The sequence below is a fragment of the Rhinopithecus bieti genome, unplaced genomic scaffold, assembly GCF_001698545.2.
Source record: "Rhinopithecus bieti isolate Rb0 unplaced genomic scaffold, ASM169854v2 scaffold_15838, whole genome shotgun sequence".
In the NCBI taxonomy this organism is placed as follows: Eukaryota; Metazoa; Chordata; class Mammalia; order Primates; family Cercopithecidae; genus Rhinopithecus; species Rhinopithecus bieti.
Window position 1 is genome coordinate 3361669 of NW_016808928.1, and position 17396 is coordinate 3379064.

At 33.8% G+C, this 17396-nt stretch overlaps 1 protein-coding gene across 1 annotated transcript in view; it reads left to right on the forward strand.

Moving 5' to 3' along the window:
* Positions 1–17396, forward strand: part of FAT4 (FAT atypical cadherin 4) — a 197104-nt gene that overhangs the window by 167382 nt on the left and 12326 nt on the right. Inside the window, 5 exon segments of the mRNA XM_017887855.1 lie at positions 1974–2281; positions 9809–9894; positions 10786–10965; positions 13400–13524; positions 15173–15390. Coding sequence (XP_017743344.1) covers positions 1974–2281; positions 9809–9894; positions 10786–10965; positions 13400–13524; positions 15173–15390 — 917 coding nt within the window.

Consider the following 17396-nt stretch of genomic DNA (forward strand, 5'->3'; position numbering starts at 1 on the left):
TATATAGAAATTATAAATATTAAATATAGATGCCACAGAAATGTATAAAATACAAACGCAAATTCTACAGGATAGATATAATAAATATATAATGTACAAGATTATACTATGTATAAAATATATTATCTATATATACCATATATATGACATATCATATATATCAATAAATATCATTTCTATAATTCCTTTGCCTTCAACTTCAGTTAAAGATTAAAATTAAAATCATGTATAATTTCTTTTTTTTTTTTTTGAGACGGAGTCTCGCTCTGTCACCCAGACTGGAGTGCAGTGGCATGATCTCCGCTCACTGCAAGCTCCGCCTCCCGGGTTCATGCCATTCTCCTGCCTCAGCCTCCCAAGTAGCTGGGACTGCAGGCCACCACGCCAGCTAATTTTTTTTGTATTTTTAGGAGTGACGGTGTTTCACCCATGTTAGCCAGGATGGTCTTGATCTCCTGACCTCGTGATCCGCCCACCTCGGCCTCCCAAAGTGCTGGGATTACAGGCATGAGCCACCATGCCTGGTCAAAATTATGTATAATTTCTACTCATTTATAATAAATATTATTTCAGCCTGGACAGAAAAGGAAAAGATAATAACACAAACTTTTATGGCAGCCCCTAGGCTGTTTTAATTTTTAAAATGTTCTGATATAAAATGTGGTAGTCAAAACAACTAGACAATCAATAGATCTGGCCTCAAATTTTGGCTGTTTCTCTTGGTTCTGTGACCTTAGGCAAGTTTTAAATACTCTATAAAATAATGGCATTGGTTCCTTCTAGCTGAACAGTTCCCTCACTCTAAATTTTATGCATTTACAGGACATATAAAGCCAAAATTAAGAAATGAAGCCTTTGCAAGTTAATAAGAATTATGAGGTATTGGCGTGGGTTAATTTTCCAATCATTTGCCACAGTCTACTAATATTTGTGGGAAAAGAATTTTGGCATAGCATTGTAACATCAATAAAACTCATTTTTCAAGTTTGAAAAAGAACCAGCACAAACAAGTGGAAATGCTGACTTTCAAAAAAAAAGAAGACAGCTATTTTAAAGTAGCCTGCTATAAATCATACCCACAGAGGGCATAAAACAAGAAAGAGATAAAAACTTAAAGACAGTTATTTCCTTTCCTAAACCAATGATTTCACTTGCCTGATTTTGTGGCCTTGAAAATAACATGAATATAGGTACTGACTTTTAAAAATCAAAACAAATGCATTTACCATCTTCAATTGAGTTGAAATAGTTTTTAAGAACTGTATATTATGAAGGAAGTATGTTGGCTGAAAATTGTAGCATAATAGAACTTCTAAAAGGTCAACAAATTTGGGCCGGGTATGGTGGCTCATGCCTGTAATGCCAGCACTTTGGGAGGCTGAGGCGGGCGGATCACCTGAGGTCAGGAGTTCAAGACCAGCCTGACCAACAAGGTGAAATCTCGTCTCTACTAAAAATACAAAATTAGCCAGGTGTGGTTCTGGGCACCTATAATCCTAGCTTCTCGGGAGGCTGAGGCAGGAGAATCGCTTGAACCCAGGAGGCAGAGGTTGCAGTGAGCAGGCACTCTAGTCTGGGCAACAAGAGCAAAACTTGGACCCCAAAATAAAAAAAAAAAAATTATAAAATAAAATCAACAAATTTTGAAATGTTTCTGGGAAAGAAATCTCTTCAGACACACTCCATTCCATTAAACCTTTAAATTTTAGAAACAAAGCATACTTAGATACGTTCCCTAATTAGACAATGAAAAATAATTATATCAGTTAATCATTTCTGCCATATTTTAAAGATCATTCATTCATAAAGATTATTAACTCTATTTCAATTTTAGTTTAGATGAAATTTTTTGGTAAGTAACAAAAAAGTTGTTAAAACATATCTCATTTTATAATTCAAAAATCTTTTAATCAAAATATATATTAAAATGTCCCTGAAATTTTATGCCAGTTTGTCAATTTTCCCTCCAACAGGTGTCTTTGGAAAACACTGCGAGTTGAATAGTTATGGATTTGAGGAGTTGTCATACATGGAATTTCCAAGCTTGGACCCCAATAACAACTATATTTATGTCAAATTTGCCACTATTAAAAGTCATGCCTTATTGCTTTACAACTATGACAACCAGACAGGCGACCGGGCTGAGTTTTTGGCCCTTGAAATTGCCGAAGAAAGACTAAGATTCTCTTATAATTTAGGCAGTGGTACATATAAACTCACCACCATGAAGAAGGTGTCAGATGGACATTTTCACACTGTGATCGCCCGGAGAGCAGGAATGGTAAGATATTTCATCCTACATAAACTCCATTTTATTGTTGTTGTATATCCAACTGGATTATGAACTGGGGTGCAAATCATGTTAAATTGGGTTTATTCATTAAATGAACACTTTAGTTATGAACAACTTAGACGTAACATTTTTTCTTTTGCTCATGACAACTCTGTTCAAAAACAATAAAAAAGAGAACAATTGAGAAAATAGCCTAGTGCGTAAAAATTTCATTGATATTTTTTGTATGTTTTTAAGGCCATATCAGGCCTATACTTAAACTAACTACCTTTCTTTCCTAAGTATTTCTGCCTTGACTGAAGAAACAATTAAAGAACAGAGGAGACTTTTCTGCAAAATCTACATACCTTAATCAAAAACACTTTATTGTTAAACAATGCTAGCAATAGTCATAGCTAGTCATAGTCTTTTTGCTGGTAGAGGGTCTTGCCTTGATATTGGTGGTTCCTGACTGAGCCAAGTAGTAGTGGCTGAAGATTTGTGGTGGGGGCTGTGGAAATTTCTTAAAGTAAAACAACGATAAACTTTGTAACATTAACTCATTTTTCATGAAAGATTTCTCTGTAGCATTTGAGGCTATTTGATTGATACCATTATACCCACAGAGGAAATTGTTTCAAACTTGAAGTCAAGCTTCTCTCAAACCTTGATGCTAATGTATTAATTAAGCCTAAGGAATATTCTAAATCCTCTGTTGGCATTTCAACAATGTTCACAGCATCTTCACCTAGAGTAAGTTCTGTCTTAATAAACCACTTCCTTTGATTATCCCTAAGAAGCAGCTTCTCATCCTTTCATGTTAGTTTTGCAAGATTGTAGCAGCTCACTCACATCTTCGGGCTTCACTTCAAATTCTAGTTCTCTTGCTGTTTCTACCACATTGGCAATTACTTCCTCCACTGAAGTCTGGAAGCCCTCAAACTCATCCACGAGAGTCAAAAATCAACTTCTTCCAAACTCCTTTTAATATTTGATATTTTGACCTCCTTCCATGAATCATGAATGTTCTTCATGGCATCTAGTATGGTGACTCCTTTCCAGAAGGTTTTTAATTTACTTTGCCCAGACCCATCAGAGGAATCATCATCTGTGGCAACTATAGTATTATGAAATTTATTTCTTAAATAATAGGACTTGAAACTCAAAGTGACTCTTTGATACATGGGCTGCAGTCTGGATGCTGTGTTAGCAAGCATGAAAACAACATTAATCTCCTTGTACGTCATTGTCAGAGCTCTTGGGTGACCAGGTGCATTATCAGTGAGCAGTAATATTTTGAAAGGAATTTTTTTTCCTGAGCAGTAGATCTCAACAGTGGGCTTAAAAATATTCAATAAACCATGCTGTAGACAGATGCACTGTCATCCAGGCATTTCTGTTTACTGATGGAGCACAGGTGCAGTAGATTTGGCATAATTCTTAAAGACCCTAGGCTTTTCAGAATGGAAAAGGAGCGCTGGTTTCAATGTCAAGACACCAGCTATATTCGCTCCTGATGTGTCAGCCTATCCTTTGAAGCTTTTAACCTAGGCATTCACTTCTTTTCTCTAGCTATGAAAATCCTAGATGACATCTTTTAATAAAAGGCTGATTTTTTTTTTACATTGAAAGTCTGTTCTTTAGTGTAGCCCCTTCATCAATGACCTTAGCTAGATCTTCTGGATAACTTGCTGCAGCTTCTATATCAATGTTCACTGCTTTGCTTTGTATTTTTACATTACAGAGATTACTTCTTTCCTTAAACCTCATGAGCCAACCTCTGCTGCATTCCAACTTTTCTGCTGTAGTTTCCTTACCTCCCTCAGCCTTCATGCATTGGAAAGGAGTTAGTGTGCCTTTTTCTAGGTTAGATGTTGGCTTAAGGGAATGTTGTAACAGGTTTGATCTTCTATCCAGACTACTAAAACTTTCCCATATCAGCAATAAGGCTATCTTGCTTTCTTATCATTTGTGTATTCACTGGAGTAGCACTTTTAATTTCCTTCAAGAACTTTTACTTTGCATTTACAGCTCGGCTAATTATTTGGCAGAAGAAGCCTTGCTTTTGGCCTATCTTGGCTTTCTACATGCCTTCCTCACTAAGCTTATTCATTTTTGCATTTTGATATAAAGTGAGAGACATGCAACTCTTCCTTTCACTTGAGCACTTAGAGGCCATTGTAGGATTATTCGTTGGCATAATTTTCATAGTGTTTTATCTCAGGGTACAGGGAAGCCTGAGGATAGGTAGAGAGACCAGGGACAGATAATTGCTGGAGCAACTAGAACATAAACAACATTTATCAATTAAGTTTGCCATCATATATGGCACGGTTCATGTTGCCCCAAAATAATTATAATAGTAACATCCAAGGACACTTCACTCATCACAGATCACCATATCACATAAAATAATAATGAAATATTTGAAACATTGTGAGAATTATTAAAATGTGACTCACAGTCACAAAGTAAGCACATGCTGTTGGAGAAATGGTGCTGATAGACTTGCTGGATGCAGGATTACCAGAAACCATCAATTTGCAAAAAACAAATCTGCAAAGTGCAATAAAGTGAAGAGGAATACAAGGAGGCATGCATGTATTTACAGATTATATTGATTTTATTATGTGGCTTTCATGTTACAAGAATGACATATCTATTTAGGACTTGTGTTTATTAAACAATTTTTTTTTATAAAGGAAAATGCATCACATCTTTTCTTTATTAATGTTTGAAAATATTTGACATAGTGTAATAAAATGGAACAGCTTATTTATTTTTTATTCTTTATCTTCACAACGATCTCTCCATATTTCCCCCATCTCTAATGGCTATCAAGGATTTATTTTTTTTATAAGAAAATGCTAACAAATCTGTCTTAAAGCATTTTTACACTTTAGCTTTGAGCCTTTAAAAGTGTAGTTACTGGTGGCCAGGCGTGGTGGCTCACGCCTGTAATCCCAGCACTTTGGGAGGCCGAGGCAGGCGGATCATGAGGTTAGGAGATCAAGACCATCCTGGCTAACAGTGAAACTCCATCTCTACTAAAAATACAAAAAAAAAAAAAAAAAAAAAATTAGCCAGGCGTGGCAGTGTGCAGCTGTAGTCCCAGCTGCTGGGGATGCTGAGGCAGGAGAATGGCATGAACCCAGGAGGCAGAGCTTGCAGTGAGCCTAGATCGCGCCACTCCACTCAGGCCTGGGTGACAAAGCAAGACTCTGTCTCAAAAAGAAGCAAACAACAACAAAAAAGTGTAGTTACTGGTAAGATTTATAATTCACCCTAGATAAAGGACTTGTGTAAAATGTTAAATTGTCTGCTAAAAAGAAAGCCTAGCCAAAACAAAATAAGTGCCCTTAAATCATTTTTAAATGAAAACTTGGTATCTAAGTGATTATAAATTTATTTCTGATTTCATGTCAATCTTGAAAATATATGGTAACTTATATAGTCCTTAGACTGAGTCTATGAATCATACATTTGTGTGACTACAGATTAATTTTTGCCACTAAATGCGTGGAATATGTTATATTGCTGAATGCATATAAGCAATATTCAGAAGTAATATTTAAAACGTTTTTAACCAAGTTTTGCTATTTTTTTCCCTCTGGCCCATAGTTAATTTTAAAGGCTAAAATTTGTGCAATCTATAATTACCAGTTTCATAAGGGCATAAGACAGAAACTACCTTATAATATTAATTATTTTTGACCAATACACATAACAGGCAATCTATTATCAAAGAACAAAGTTTGTCATTTGCTCTCAGGAATATTTTATAAATCCATGTTTATTTTGAATTGGCATCAGGTACAATGACTTTTCTCTCCTCCACTCTAATTTACTACAACATTAAAGGAAATTTAAGCAAGTTTTAAATACAGAACTATTTTAATTATGAGGGGAAAAGAATAATGATTAGCTTTAAATATAACCGAGTGATTGTGTCAACATGCTCAAGGGTAGCTGCTCAGACATGTCATTCATGGATATCGCCACATCCATCAAACTGCATTCAGGGTCCTACCAGGTTATTAAATGTATGTTACTTGAAATGTGCGTGAGAATACAACAAATGTAGTATATGGTTTTTATCAATCATTTTAGTTATATATTGTTTTCTCCATTTCCTTTTGAACTTAGTGTTAATATTTCCAGCTGGAACATTTTTCTAATGTATTTAATTTATACAATGTTTACTTAATAAAATTACCCCCAACAGTCTGAAAATGGTGTAAAGACATAATGTTATATTTTATATTTTAATTCTACTATGCCCACATTTCCGTATTATTGTAAAGGTTAATATGAATCATAATTAAAATTTTATTTCTGTGAATTAGGTGCTTAAACAGGTGTTAGTCACTCCGAATTATCATCGACTCATCCCACATATAACCTTTTGAAATAAAATAATGGAGTATTTGACTTGATCTTGGTCTCAATGAAGTTTAAATTATGAGTAGTGCCTAAAAATCCGCCTGACTTTAATGAACATTAGTAGAGGTATAACAAACCAATATTGGATAAAATATATTTTCTGATTAGTAATAGATCATTGCACTGATTTTTGCTTGAGATTTTAAAAATCAGCATAGTATCAAACTGTATGCTCAGAGGAAGACCTCTGGAAGAATATAGAGTTAATCAATTCCAGTATTCCTGATGATTGATGTAACCAGAAATATTGGGCCTTAAAGAATCAGAAAAACATTTGGAGATTGATATATATAGATTGGGCTCACGTTAGCCATAACAATATCCTAAAGCTGATGAGTAATAGTAGACATCACCTCACCCCCATTTTCCACACATATGGAAGATAACCATATTTCTGATATGTTGTCAAGTATACTATAATGTAAAATAAACAATTTTACCTGATGACCTCCAAGGTCACATTAAACTTCATGAGCATTTGATTCTATCAAACAAGGACATGGGAGCAAGAGGTAAGTGAAGGAGGTACTTTGAAGGATGCAGTTCATTTGTATTATTGTGACCACAGTCATCAATTTTAATAATACCATATGTGAAAAAAAACTGTCATTATTACTTGAATCATAGGAAAAATGTCTTCCTGTTTCAGAAAACATCCAAAATAAGGCCCCTACTGGATTCTGAAATTGTCATTTTCTACATTTCAAAATAATTTTGGTTGGAAACTGGCAAAATCATTAACCTCTAAGCTTTAAATCATTGCATAGTTGGGGTAAAACATTTTAATTTATAGTGGTAAAGCTATAAAAATTCAACAGCAAAAGAGAATTTAACTCTGAAGATGAAATTGCATAAGCTTACTATTAAAATAAAACATCTCCTCCATTATTCTTTCTTTGAGTTGTATCAGCAAGCTTTTAGACATACATGAAATATTAACAATGACTAAAATACAATTATGTTATCCAAGGTTATTTTTCTAGTTGAGGCATTTATAAATATCCATGTGGTACCTTCTAGTTTATGATACTTTTAGGGATCTCTACAAGGATACTTGCATAATATATGTAGAGACATGTGTTCAATCAAATAGTCACCTAAGCCGCAGAACTTGAATTATAAAAAGCTAATACTGCTTTTGAGATTGGGTGTCACCCTAATTTACAGATAACTGGAAATAATCATAACTTTCAAAAGAATTAACTAAATAGGGCATGAATGTCTTGCCAGAGAATTGGAAGTATAAATTTTTCCTACAAATGTTTGTATTCATTATAATTTACTTGAAAAAAAAGGCAAAAATATCCATGTGGCTCACAAGAGTTTATTGTACAGAGCTTATAATAACTAACTCTTAGAAACATTTAAGAATATGTTAGCCAGTAATATTTGATAAACAATTAATAAATTGACTATACATTCACCTCAGTCTTTATTTTTAAAATGTGAGATACTTCAGATAAATTTTTGCAAGTCTCCTATTTAAATATATATTTTATAGATACTGCCTAACAATCATAAGCAATATTGGTAAAAGTGGGATATTAAGGAAATTAATCATTTTCATTCCTAATGAAAGTGCCCTGATTTTTTAATACAGAAAATTTGATATCCAAAACTTTGCATTTAAGTTTGTCATGTTATTAGTCAACTTGCTTAATCTTCCTGCACTGTTTTCTACATTTGCTTTGCTCTTATTAACCTGAAATGATAAGCATCCTGATAAATAGATAGTTGCATTGTATTTATATTTATCTTCTATATATGTAACAAATTTGGATTAACCCCATCTGTGGCATTCATAAATTTAGAATAATGCTTTATTGTCTGCACTGGGAGAAATCTTTAAACCTCCTGTCCATTCAGATAATGAATTATTGTTATTCCCGTGATCTACTCCATCCTTCTTATAATTTCAGCAACTAAAATGTGCAAAGTTTCTCGTTTGTCAAATTTTAATGAAGTTTGGGGAACAAAGGAGGTGCATCACAATAGCATTGCAGATTACACAATAATATGGATATACAACTTGGGTCTTAGACTGCACTGCAGCCATCCTCAGTTGCTGGTACTAATTATATAGGACTCTGACTTCTATGGTTACCATATTCTTAGGCCTTTTAACCATAAATTGATGACTTTGTTTATCAATCAAAAGGAGTATTCATATGTTCTACTAAACAGGATTTTGTCTCAAGGGAATATGTATCCCTTAGAATGTAAAAATGACTACTTAGTCATTATTTAAATACTATTGGGGATTTTTTACTGTAAAGTGATCTATAGTAATACATCCTGATTATACAGAAATATGTTATAATGTTATTTATAAATAATTATTCTTAACAAAAATGAGAAGAGCACTTACTTGATTTAACGTATTTCAAACTTTAATCTGAATATTTAAATTTTCATAGATTGCTATAATAGTATTTATACTGTATTTTCATAATCCTTTTGTAAATATGGCTGAAATCGTATGAGAATAAGACTTTTGAAAATCAAAAATTAAGTGTCTTTTCTTTTGTTAACATAGTTTGACAGTACAATACACACATTTCTTTTTTTTTTTTTTTTTTTTGAGACGGAGCCTTGCTCTGTCACCCAGGCTGGAGTGCTGTGGCCAGATCTCAGCTCACTGCAAGATCCGCCTCCCGGCTTCACGCCATTCTCCTGTCTCAGCCTCCCGGGTAGCTGGGACTACAGGCGCCCGCCACCTCGCCTGGCTAAACACATTTCTTAAGATTGCAATCTACAGGAAGATGTTTCAGACCTATTGTGTATTATTCTAAAGAAGATTAATGACATGTTTATCTTTTTTTACCTTTAAAACAGGGGAGCAGGAGAGGATTTTTAAAGGTACCCTTTTACCTCTTATAGGTATAAATAGTCATAATTAGTTTGAGATATCAAAGAAACATGTGCCCATGATTCAATATTATAATTATGTGATTTACACATTAAATCAAGATGTTATCACAGTTTCCAAGTCATGTTCACATAGAAACAAGTCATGAGTAGTGTTGACTGGAAAGGCTAATAGGAACGAACGGTCGAACCCAAAGTTGAACGTTTCTTTCTCTTGCTTCATAGGCAGCCTCCTTAACTGTGGACTCCTGTTCTGAGAACCAAGAGCCAGGATATTGTACTGTCAGTAATGTGGCAGTTTCAGATGACTGGTAAGGAATATGATTACTTTAATTTTCATTATTACTTAATTTTTTAAAAATAAATTGTATACCTAAAAATAATTATAAGATGCTAAGTAGTACATAAAGCTTAAGATATTTTATTTCCCTCTCCAAATCTTCATAATATAAAATAGTCAATAACTACTGTGCAAAGTGTGTTAAAATGTGTGAAATGAAGTGGTAGAAATAAGTATAAAATTGGTGAAAAGGAAACTAAATACAGCCAGTAGTCTTTGGAAAGATTCATGAAATAACCGCATATGACCTTCATTCTGAAAAACATGTAGGATAAAGACCCCAGTTCTTTCAAATGCATTTCTAAAAGTTTATGTGAAAATTATTAACAGATATTTTTCCATAGCACTTAAAGCTGAATACAGCAGTAATCTACTAGAAAGTAAGTGATTTTAATAGGAAAAAATGCTAAACAGAGAAAAATAAATAGACATGGATAATGACGCATCATTCATTGCCTCCGTCAACTTATTGGCATCCCTTGCATTGATCACCTTACTGATATCCTTTATCATCTCTTCAGGGAAGGAGCAATATAATGTAAATATTACAGTTGGCACTAATTCTACAGCATTTTATCTTCCCTCTGAGAGTATGCTCCTTCTTACTGACTCAGTATTGTGATAATATACATCTAATTTGACTAATTGAAAACATAATTTCCATAAATTTTATTATTTTTCATAACTTAGAAGCCTAACAACTCTGTGTGTTTATAGGAAACTCTTCTACATGTTTTCCATTGAAATTTATCACACTATAATAAATGTCAAAAAAAGCTATATTCACTGTTTTCGAACTAAACATTATACTAAAATGTAATCTTTTGGCACTAATATTTATATCTTCCATTTTTTTATTTAGGACTCTTGATGTTCAGCCAAATAGAGTCACAGTTGGAGGTATCAGATCGCTAGAACCAATCCTTCAGAGGAGAGGACATGTGGAAAGCCATGATTTTGTTGGATGTATAATGGAGTTTGCAGTCAATGGAAGGCCTCTGGAACCCAGCCAAGCTTTGGCAGCACAAGGCATCCTAGATCAGTATGGCAATTTTATTTCTTACTGTTTTAAAGAAAAAGAATGCAAAAAAAGTATGCTTCAGTGAGCATCAAAAGATGAAATTATTATTCTCAAAACTCTAAAATACCAAATGATTTACATTGTTTTGAATTTTAAATATTTATTTGCACCTTTGAAATTTTGGCACCAAGTATGATATTTAATTAGAAAATTAATATCTTTCTAGACTCTTATACATATATATTATATATATATATGCATGTGTGCATGTATATGTTTTATCCTCTTACAGAGAGTTGTGAAGATTAAATGAGTTAAGTTGGTAAATTATATAAAAAAGGGTTCCAGCATATAGAGATATATAGACGTTAGCCATCATGGGCACATAGAACTTTATTTCACCTGAAATAGTTTTACTTATAGGCATACATATTCCTAAAAACTTGATACAGCTTTAAAAACAGGTAATAACTTGATTAATTATGAACTGTAAGACTTTTTTATTTGATTATTAATTAGGTTTCTAGCAATAACTTAGGAATGGTAGAAATTACATATTTTATTTTAAAATTACTTTTGTTCATTATTAAAGTTGGAAAAATTCTGAAAAAAATACAAGGAAGAAAATAAAATTAACCTATAATCTAACCACCCACAGACAAGTACTCCTAGGTTATTGTCATGTTTGTGACTGCTTAGTATCCCATAATGTGAATGTGCTATATTTTAACTATTGCTTTACACTTTAGTTGTTTCCAATTTTAGTAATATACCAATTACCCTGTGATTAACACATTTTCACAAAAAACTTTGCTCACATTATTTTTTGGATGAGATTACTAGAAATAAAACTATTACTGGCAAAGCTAGGAATACTTTCTAACGTTTGTAACTTAAATATTTTAATAACATTTGCCATTTGCCTTTCTTTTCCTACATGTTGTTACTGTTTTGTTACAAAGTCACGTTGGTTCATTATTATTATTAATCAAACAGTGCAGAAAAACAAAGGATTGAGATTGCCACCATTGTTAATACTTTGGTGTGCATCCTTTTGTATCTCTCTCCATGTTCACACACATTTTTAAATATCATTTTTTTTTTTTTTTTTTCATTTAGAGATATTTTGTGAACATCTTTTTAGGTCAAAACCTACTGAAACAAAACTTTTGGACTTACCTTTAACTCCTCTCTTTCTGTTAGACCTTATGGCCAGAATGACCTTTCTATTTGTTTGTTTGTTTTTTGAGACGGAGTCTTGCTCTGTCGCCCAGGCTGGAGTGCAATGGCGGGATCTCGGCTCACTGCAACCTCCGCCTCCCGGGTTCAAGCAATTATCTGCCTCACCCTCCCAAGTAGCTGGGATTACAGGTGCCTGCCACCACGCATGACAAATTTTTGTATTTTTAGTAGAGACGGGAGTTTCATCATGTTGACCAGGCTGGTCTTGAATTCCTGACCTCATGATCCACTGGCCTCGGCCTCCCAAAGTGCTGGGATTACAGGCGTGAGCCACTGCACCCGGCCCAGAATGGTTTTTAAAACACAAGTCAGTTAACTTTTTCACTTTTTGGCTAAGAGTGCTTCAATAGCTCCCCATCTAACCCAGCTTCAAAGCCAAAATCCTGACACTGACTGACAACATTTTTGTGATATGCCATCTCCCTTAACTTCCTGACCATATCTAACTACTCTTCTTCTTCTTGTCCCCCGAGTTCCAATCATGTTGGACCTCAGTGTTTCTCAAACATGGCAGTACGCTTTCACTTCAGGGCTTTCTCACTGGCTGTTTCCTCTAGCTGAAATGATATTCTACCAGATATACTTCATTCCCTTATTTTATTTAGGTCTTAAGAATTAATCTTAAAGATTAAGATTAATTCACTGCCTAATCTAAAGATTCAGCAAACCTGCAAACTCACTATACCCTTTCTCACCTTGATTTTCTCGGTAGCTATTTTTTTCTTTATTTTCTGCCTCTTCCACAAGAAAAAAAATAAGTACTTCCTGAGTGCATGGTTATTTTTTTCATTACTTTACTTCCATGCTTAGAACAGTACTTGACGTATGGTAGGCATTCAATAAACATTAGTTGCATGAGTAGCCTGGTAGACAGGTGTCAAAAAATATGTGGTCCCTGGATAATATGTATTAACAAAGTGTTTATTTGACCAAGATATTTTATTCAAGTAAGAATTAATTTAAAGAAGAAATTGTCACATCTTTCTCATTATTATGTAAGACATAATTTTTCTTGAATCTTCTTTAGTGTGAGGCAGACTATGTTTTTTAGGAAAACTTCTAGTTTGATTAGTTTCTCCAAATGTAGTTGTAACTTGAGCTTCAAATAATGGAGTGCTTAAAATTAAATAAGTTAATACAAATTTTATCGAGTTTAAGCAAACTTCTCCTCATCTTTTATGTGATTTATGGTTCTCATTATGATTTATTTTAGATGCCCTAGACTGGAAGGCGCTTGTACTCGCAGCCCATGCCAACATGGTGGCACATGTATGGATTATTGGTCATGGCAGCAGTGTCATTGCAAAGAGGGACTCACTGGGAAATACTGTGAAAAATGTATGTAAGGTCTTCCATCTTCCCCTGGAAATTATAATAACTATGAAAAGTAAAATATATGCACCCAAGTATGTAATTGGATTAAAAATTATGCTTTCATTCTAAATATTAAAAATATTAAATGGACAATAATTGGTAAAATACAGTGACATTTAAAAAATATTTTTGTAACCTGAAGAAGAATGATATCTTTTTAAAGAATTATTTACTAAATGTCTAGCTTCCATTTTAAAAGTATTTTATTCACTTATTTTTGTTTGTTTTATCTGTAAGAATGCTAGGCAATCTAAAAGATCAAAGGTTATATTTCGGCTTTTTTTTCATATTATCTGCATTTGGGGATATTTTCTGGTCAATTTTGTGCATAAAAGGTATACACACTAAATCACTCAACACTGAGCTCAAAACATCATACAAAGGCATCATATGTTAAAATTAATGTTGATACTTTCATTTCAATGTACAAGTGGTAGAATTAGTTTTGGATATTGCATTTTAAAATCCTTTCATCTGTTGTCTTTTAAACCCTAATGTTATTATTTAGACATGAATGACGTTCACATCATCATTAGAAATTGGTGCTCTGTAATTTTGAGCTGCACATTTCACTAACTAACCATAATGGCTCCTCTTTTCTTAAAATTCTTCATTTTCAAACAAGTGGTTACTACTTAAATCCGTTGCAGATATCTGACTACATTTAAGAAGTCATTTGATTCAATTATATTATGAAAATGAATAGAAATGCATAATAAAATTGAGGATATAATATAATCTAAAAGGTCTTAGCAGAAAATGTAATTGTGTGGAATTATATTAGAGATATTGAAAACATAGAAAACATTGTCACGTGATTTTTAATGTAATAAATATTTAATAAGTAGGAGCCTAATTATATCTGAAATATGAGTCATTGGCTAGATAAATGCCTGAGGCGCTTTTTCTTAAATCATGATATAACTCACATACTATAAAATGTATCGTTTTAAAGTGTATTTTTCAGGACTGAAATACATTTGAGCTCATTTTCTTCATATTCTTTCTTTAGCTATATTATTTGTTTCTATAACTTAAACTTCCATATTTCTGGAGTGTGGATTTTTTCAGGTTATGATAAATTATAATATACATACTGATTATACGTGATGAAAAATTACATGTGATGATTACTGAAAATATAGTTAGTTACAGATGCAGATATTTGATTGTACACTTCTTTGTCCAAATTCATAGCATACTAGAGACTAAAGATTACAAATAATTTTAGTCATGCAAACATATATTTTGGAAACACAGTGAAAATGATTACAAACAAATTTTTCAGGTACATATTTCCAACAAGTGGCTATGTCTTTAGATATTCATGATTTATATAATGTGGCAAATAATTTAGTAAATATTTCCTAAATGGTTAATGACTGTCATAAAGTATTTTACATTTCATGCTTCTGAAATGGATTTAAACATTTGAAATCAACTTATATAACAATTCATAAATGACTATTTTTTAAAGAGTAGAGTTGGGGGACAGTAATTCCCAAAACTTAATATTTTCATTGTCCTTTTTATATTTTTTGTCACTATAGAAAACTCTCCAAGAAATGCCAAATGAATACATTCATTTTCCCTTTTTTCCTTTGGCTTTCAGCTCTTACTCCTGACACTGCCTTATCATTAGAAGGCAAAGGGCGCTTAGACTACCACATGAGTCAGAATGAGAAGCGGGAATATTTGTTAAGGCAAAGCATACGAGGTGCCATGTTGGAGCCTTTTGGTGTGAACAGTCTGGAGGTAAAATTTAGGACCAGAAGCGAGAATGGCATTTTAATCCATATCCAAGAAAGCAGCAATTACACTACTGTGAAGGTGAGATAAAAGCTAATGGTGACTTCATTTGATTAGACAGCCTGCCGTGTAGTGGTTTAAATCACTCCTCCCATAATTTCTGTCCTTTTCTTTACAACCCATTAGAGTTCCGACTGATGCTGGGCACTATTCCAATGTCATCTATCTTAACTATTCCCCAGGCATTGGCCAGAGTAACAAAGATCTGAATGGTTTGGTTTCTACACACTTTTGTGGTGCTTTAGAGTAGAGAACCCTGCCAGGTAGGCCAGCACACAAAGAATAAGTTGCAATCTATTTTTCTGGTAAGAATTTATATCACTTTTTTTCTTACTTTTAAGCAAAGCAAACCAAAATGTAATGTGTCTTTGAAATACAAAATATTTTCTCCAACAATTATTTCAAATACTGATATGTATATGTCAATTGACAGGATTAGAATAAAGAAAACATTTTGAAATTATATGATTTCTGGAGCATATAATCAATTCTCTATCTATATAAACCCTGTGAAGTAAAGTATATTTGGAATTTATTATAATTTTACTTAACCTTTCCAAATAATTTTAAATAATTTAAAATTATACTTCATGAGAACAATGGATTGATTTATCATTAGGCTTTTACATAATTTGTTTTTTCTTATCTGTAAATAAGATACTAAACTTACATACAGATGAATAATTTCAATAGGTATCCATTTTTGCATCGACTCTTAGCTTTCTGAATTTTTAAATCTATATTCTGCTTTCTTTCCCACAAATAAATCATCTCCTACACCAACAGTTTCTTTAGTTTAGTTATATTGACTGCCTTCCATTAGTATTACTTTGTATCATTCTACTGATAATTTTTTATATAAATTTTAGTAAATTCTTAAGATTATAAATCTAGATTTCTTGAATTATTTTCATCTATTAGTCAATATTTGATAATTACTTCAGGGATAGTTCACAAAGAAAAGAGCAATATGTTCAGAAAATGATTAGGTTTAATTCACATATAATACTAAAAATAAAAATAGATGTTCACTTCTAAACTTCAGCCTCTTTCATCCTTAAAATGTTTCTCTGTGCAAGCCAACCGTGATTATGTTGCATATAAATCTATTTAATAAGTGGCATGAAAACCAATATTTCTTACCTTCTCAAATGATAATTCCTCTAGTCTAGTCATTCCAACTGGGAAAACTTTTACCCCCAGGGGACATTTGGCAATATCTGGAGATCTTTTCAAGTGTCACAGTTAGGAGGTGGGAGAGTACTGCTGGCGCCTAGCGGTAGAGGCCAGGGATGCTGCTAAACAGCAGCCCCTCACAGCAAAGAGCTATGTGGCCCCAGAGATTAGTGCCAAGGGGCAGACAGTCTACCCTTATCCCCTACAAGAGAACATCTTCAGGTTTTAACTGTACCTCTATGAAACAAAGGACCCAGTTCCAGAGTTAATAAAACAACTGTAAAAGAGAACACATAAGCCATTGTATTATATTATTATTTGGTACTTATAATTTTCATTGAAAATAGTATTTGAGATGGCCGAATAGGAACAGCTCCAGTCTCCAACTCCCAGCACGAGCGACACAGAAGACCGGTGATTTCTGCATCTTCAACTGAGGTACTGGGGTCATCTCACTAGGGAGTGCCGGACAATCGGTGCTGGTCAGTTGCTGCAGCCTGACCAGCGAGAGCTGAAGCAGGGCGAGGCATCGCCTCACCTGGAAGCGCAAGGGGAAGGGTATCCCTTTTCCTAGCCAGGGGAACTGAGACACACAACACCTGGAAAATCGGGGAACTCCCACCCCAATACCGCGCTCTAAGCTAACGGGCACACCAGAAGAATATATCCCTCACCTGGCCGGGAGGGTCCCACGCCCACGGAGCCTCCCTCATTGTTAACACAGCAGTCTGCTGCCATCACAAGGCAGCAGTGAGGCTGGGGGTGGGGCGCCCGCCATTGCTGAGGCTTAAGTAGGTAAACAAAGCCGCTGGGAAGCTCCAACTGGGTGGAGCTCACAGCAGCGCAAGGAA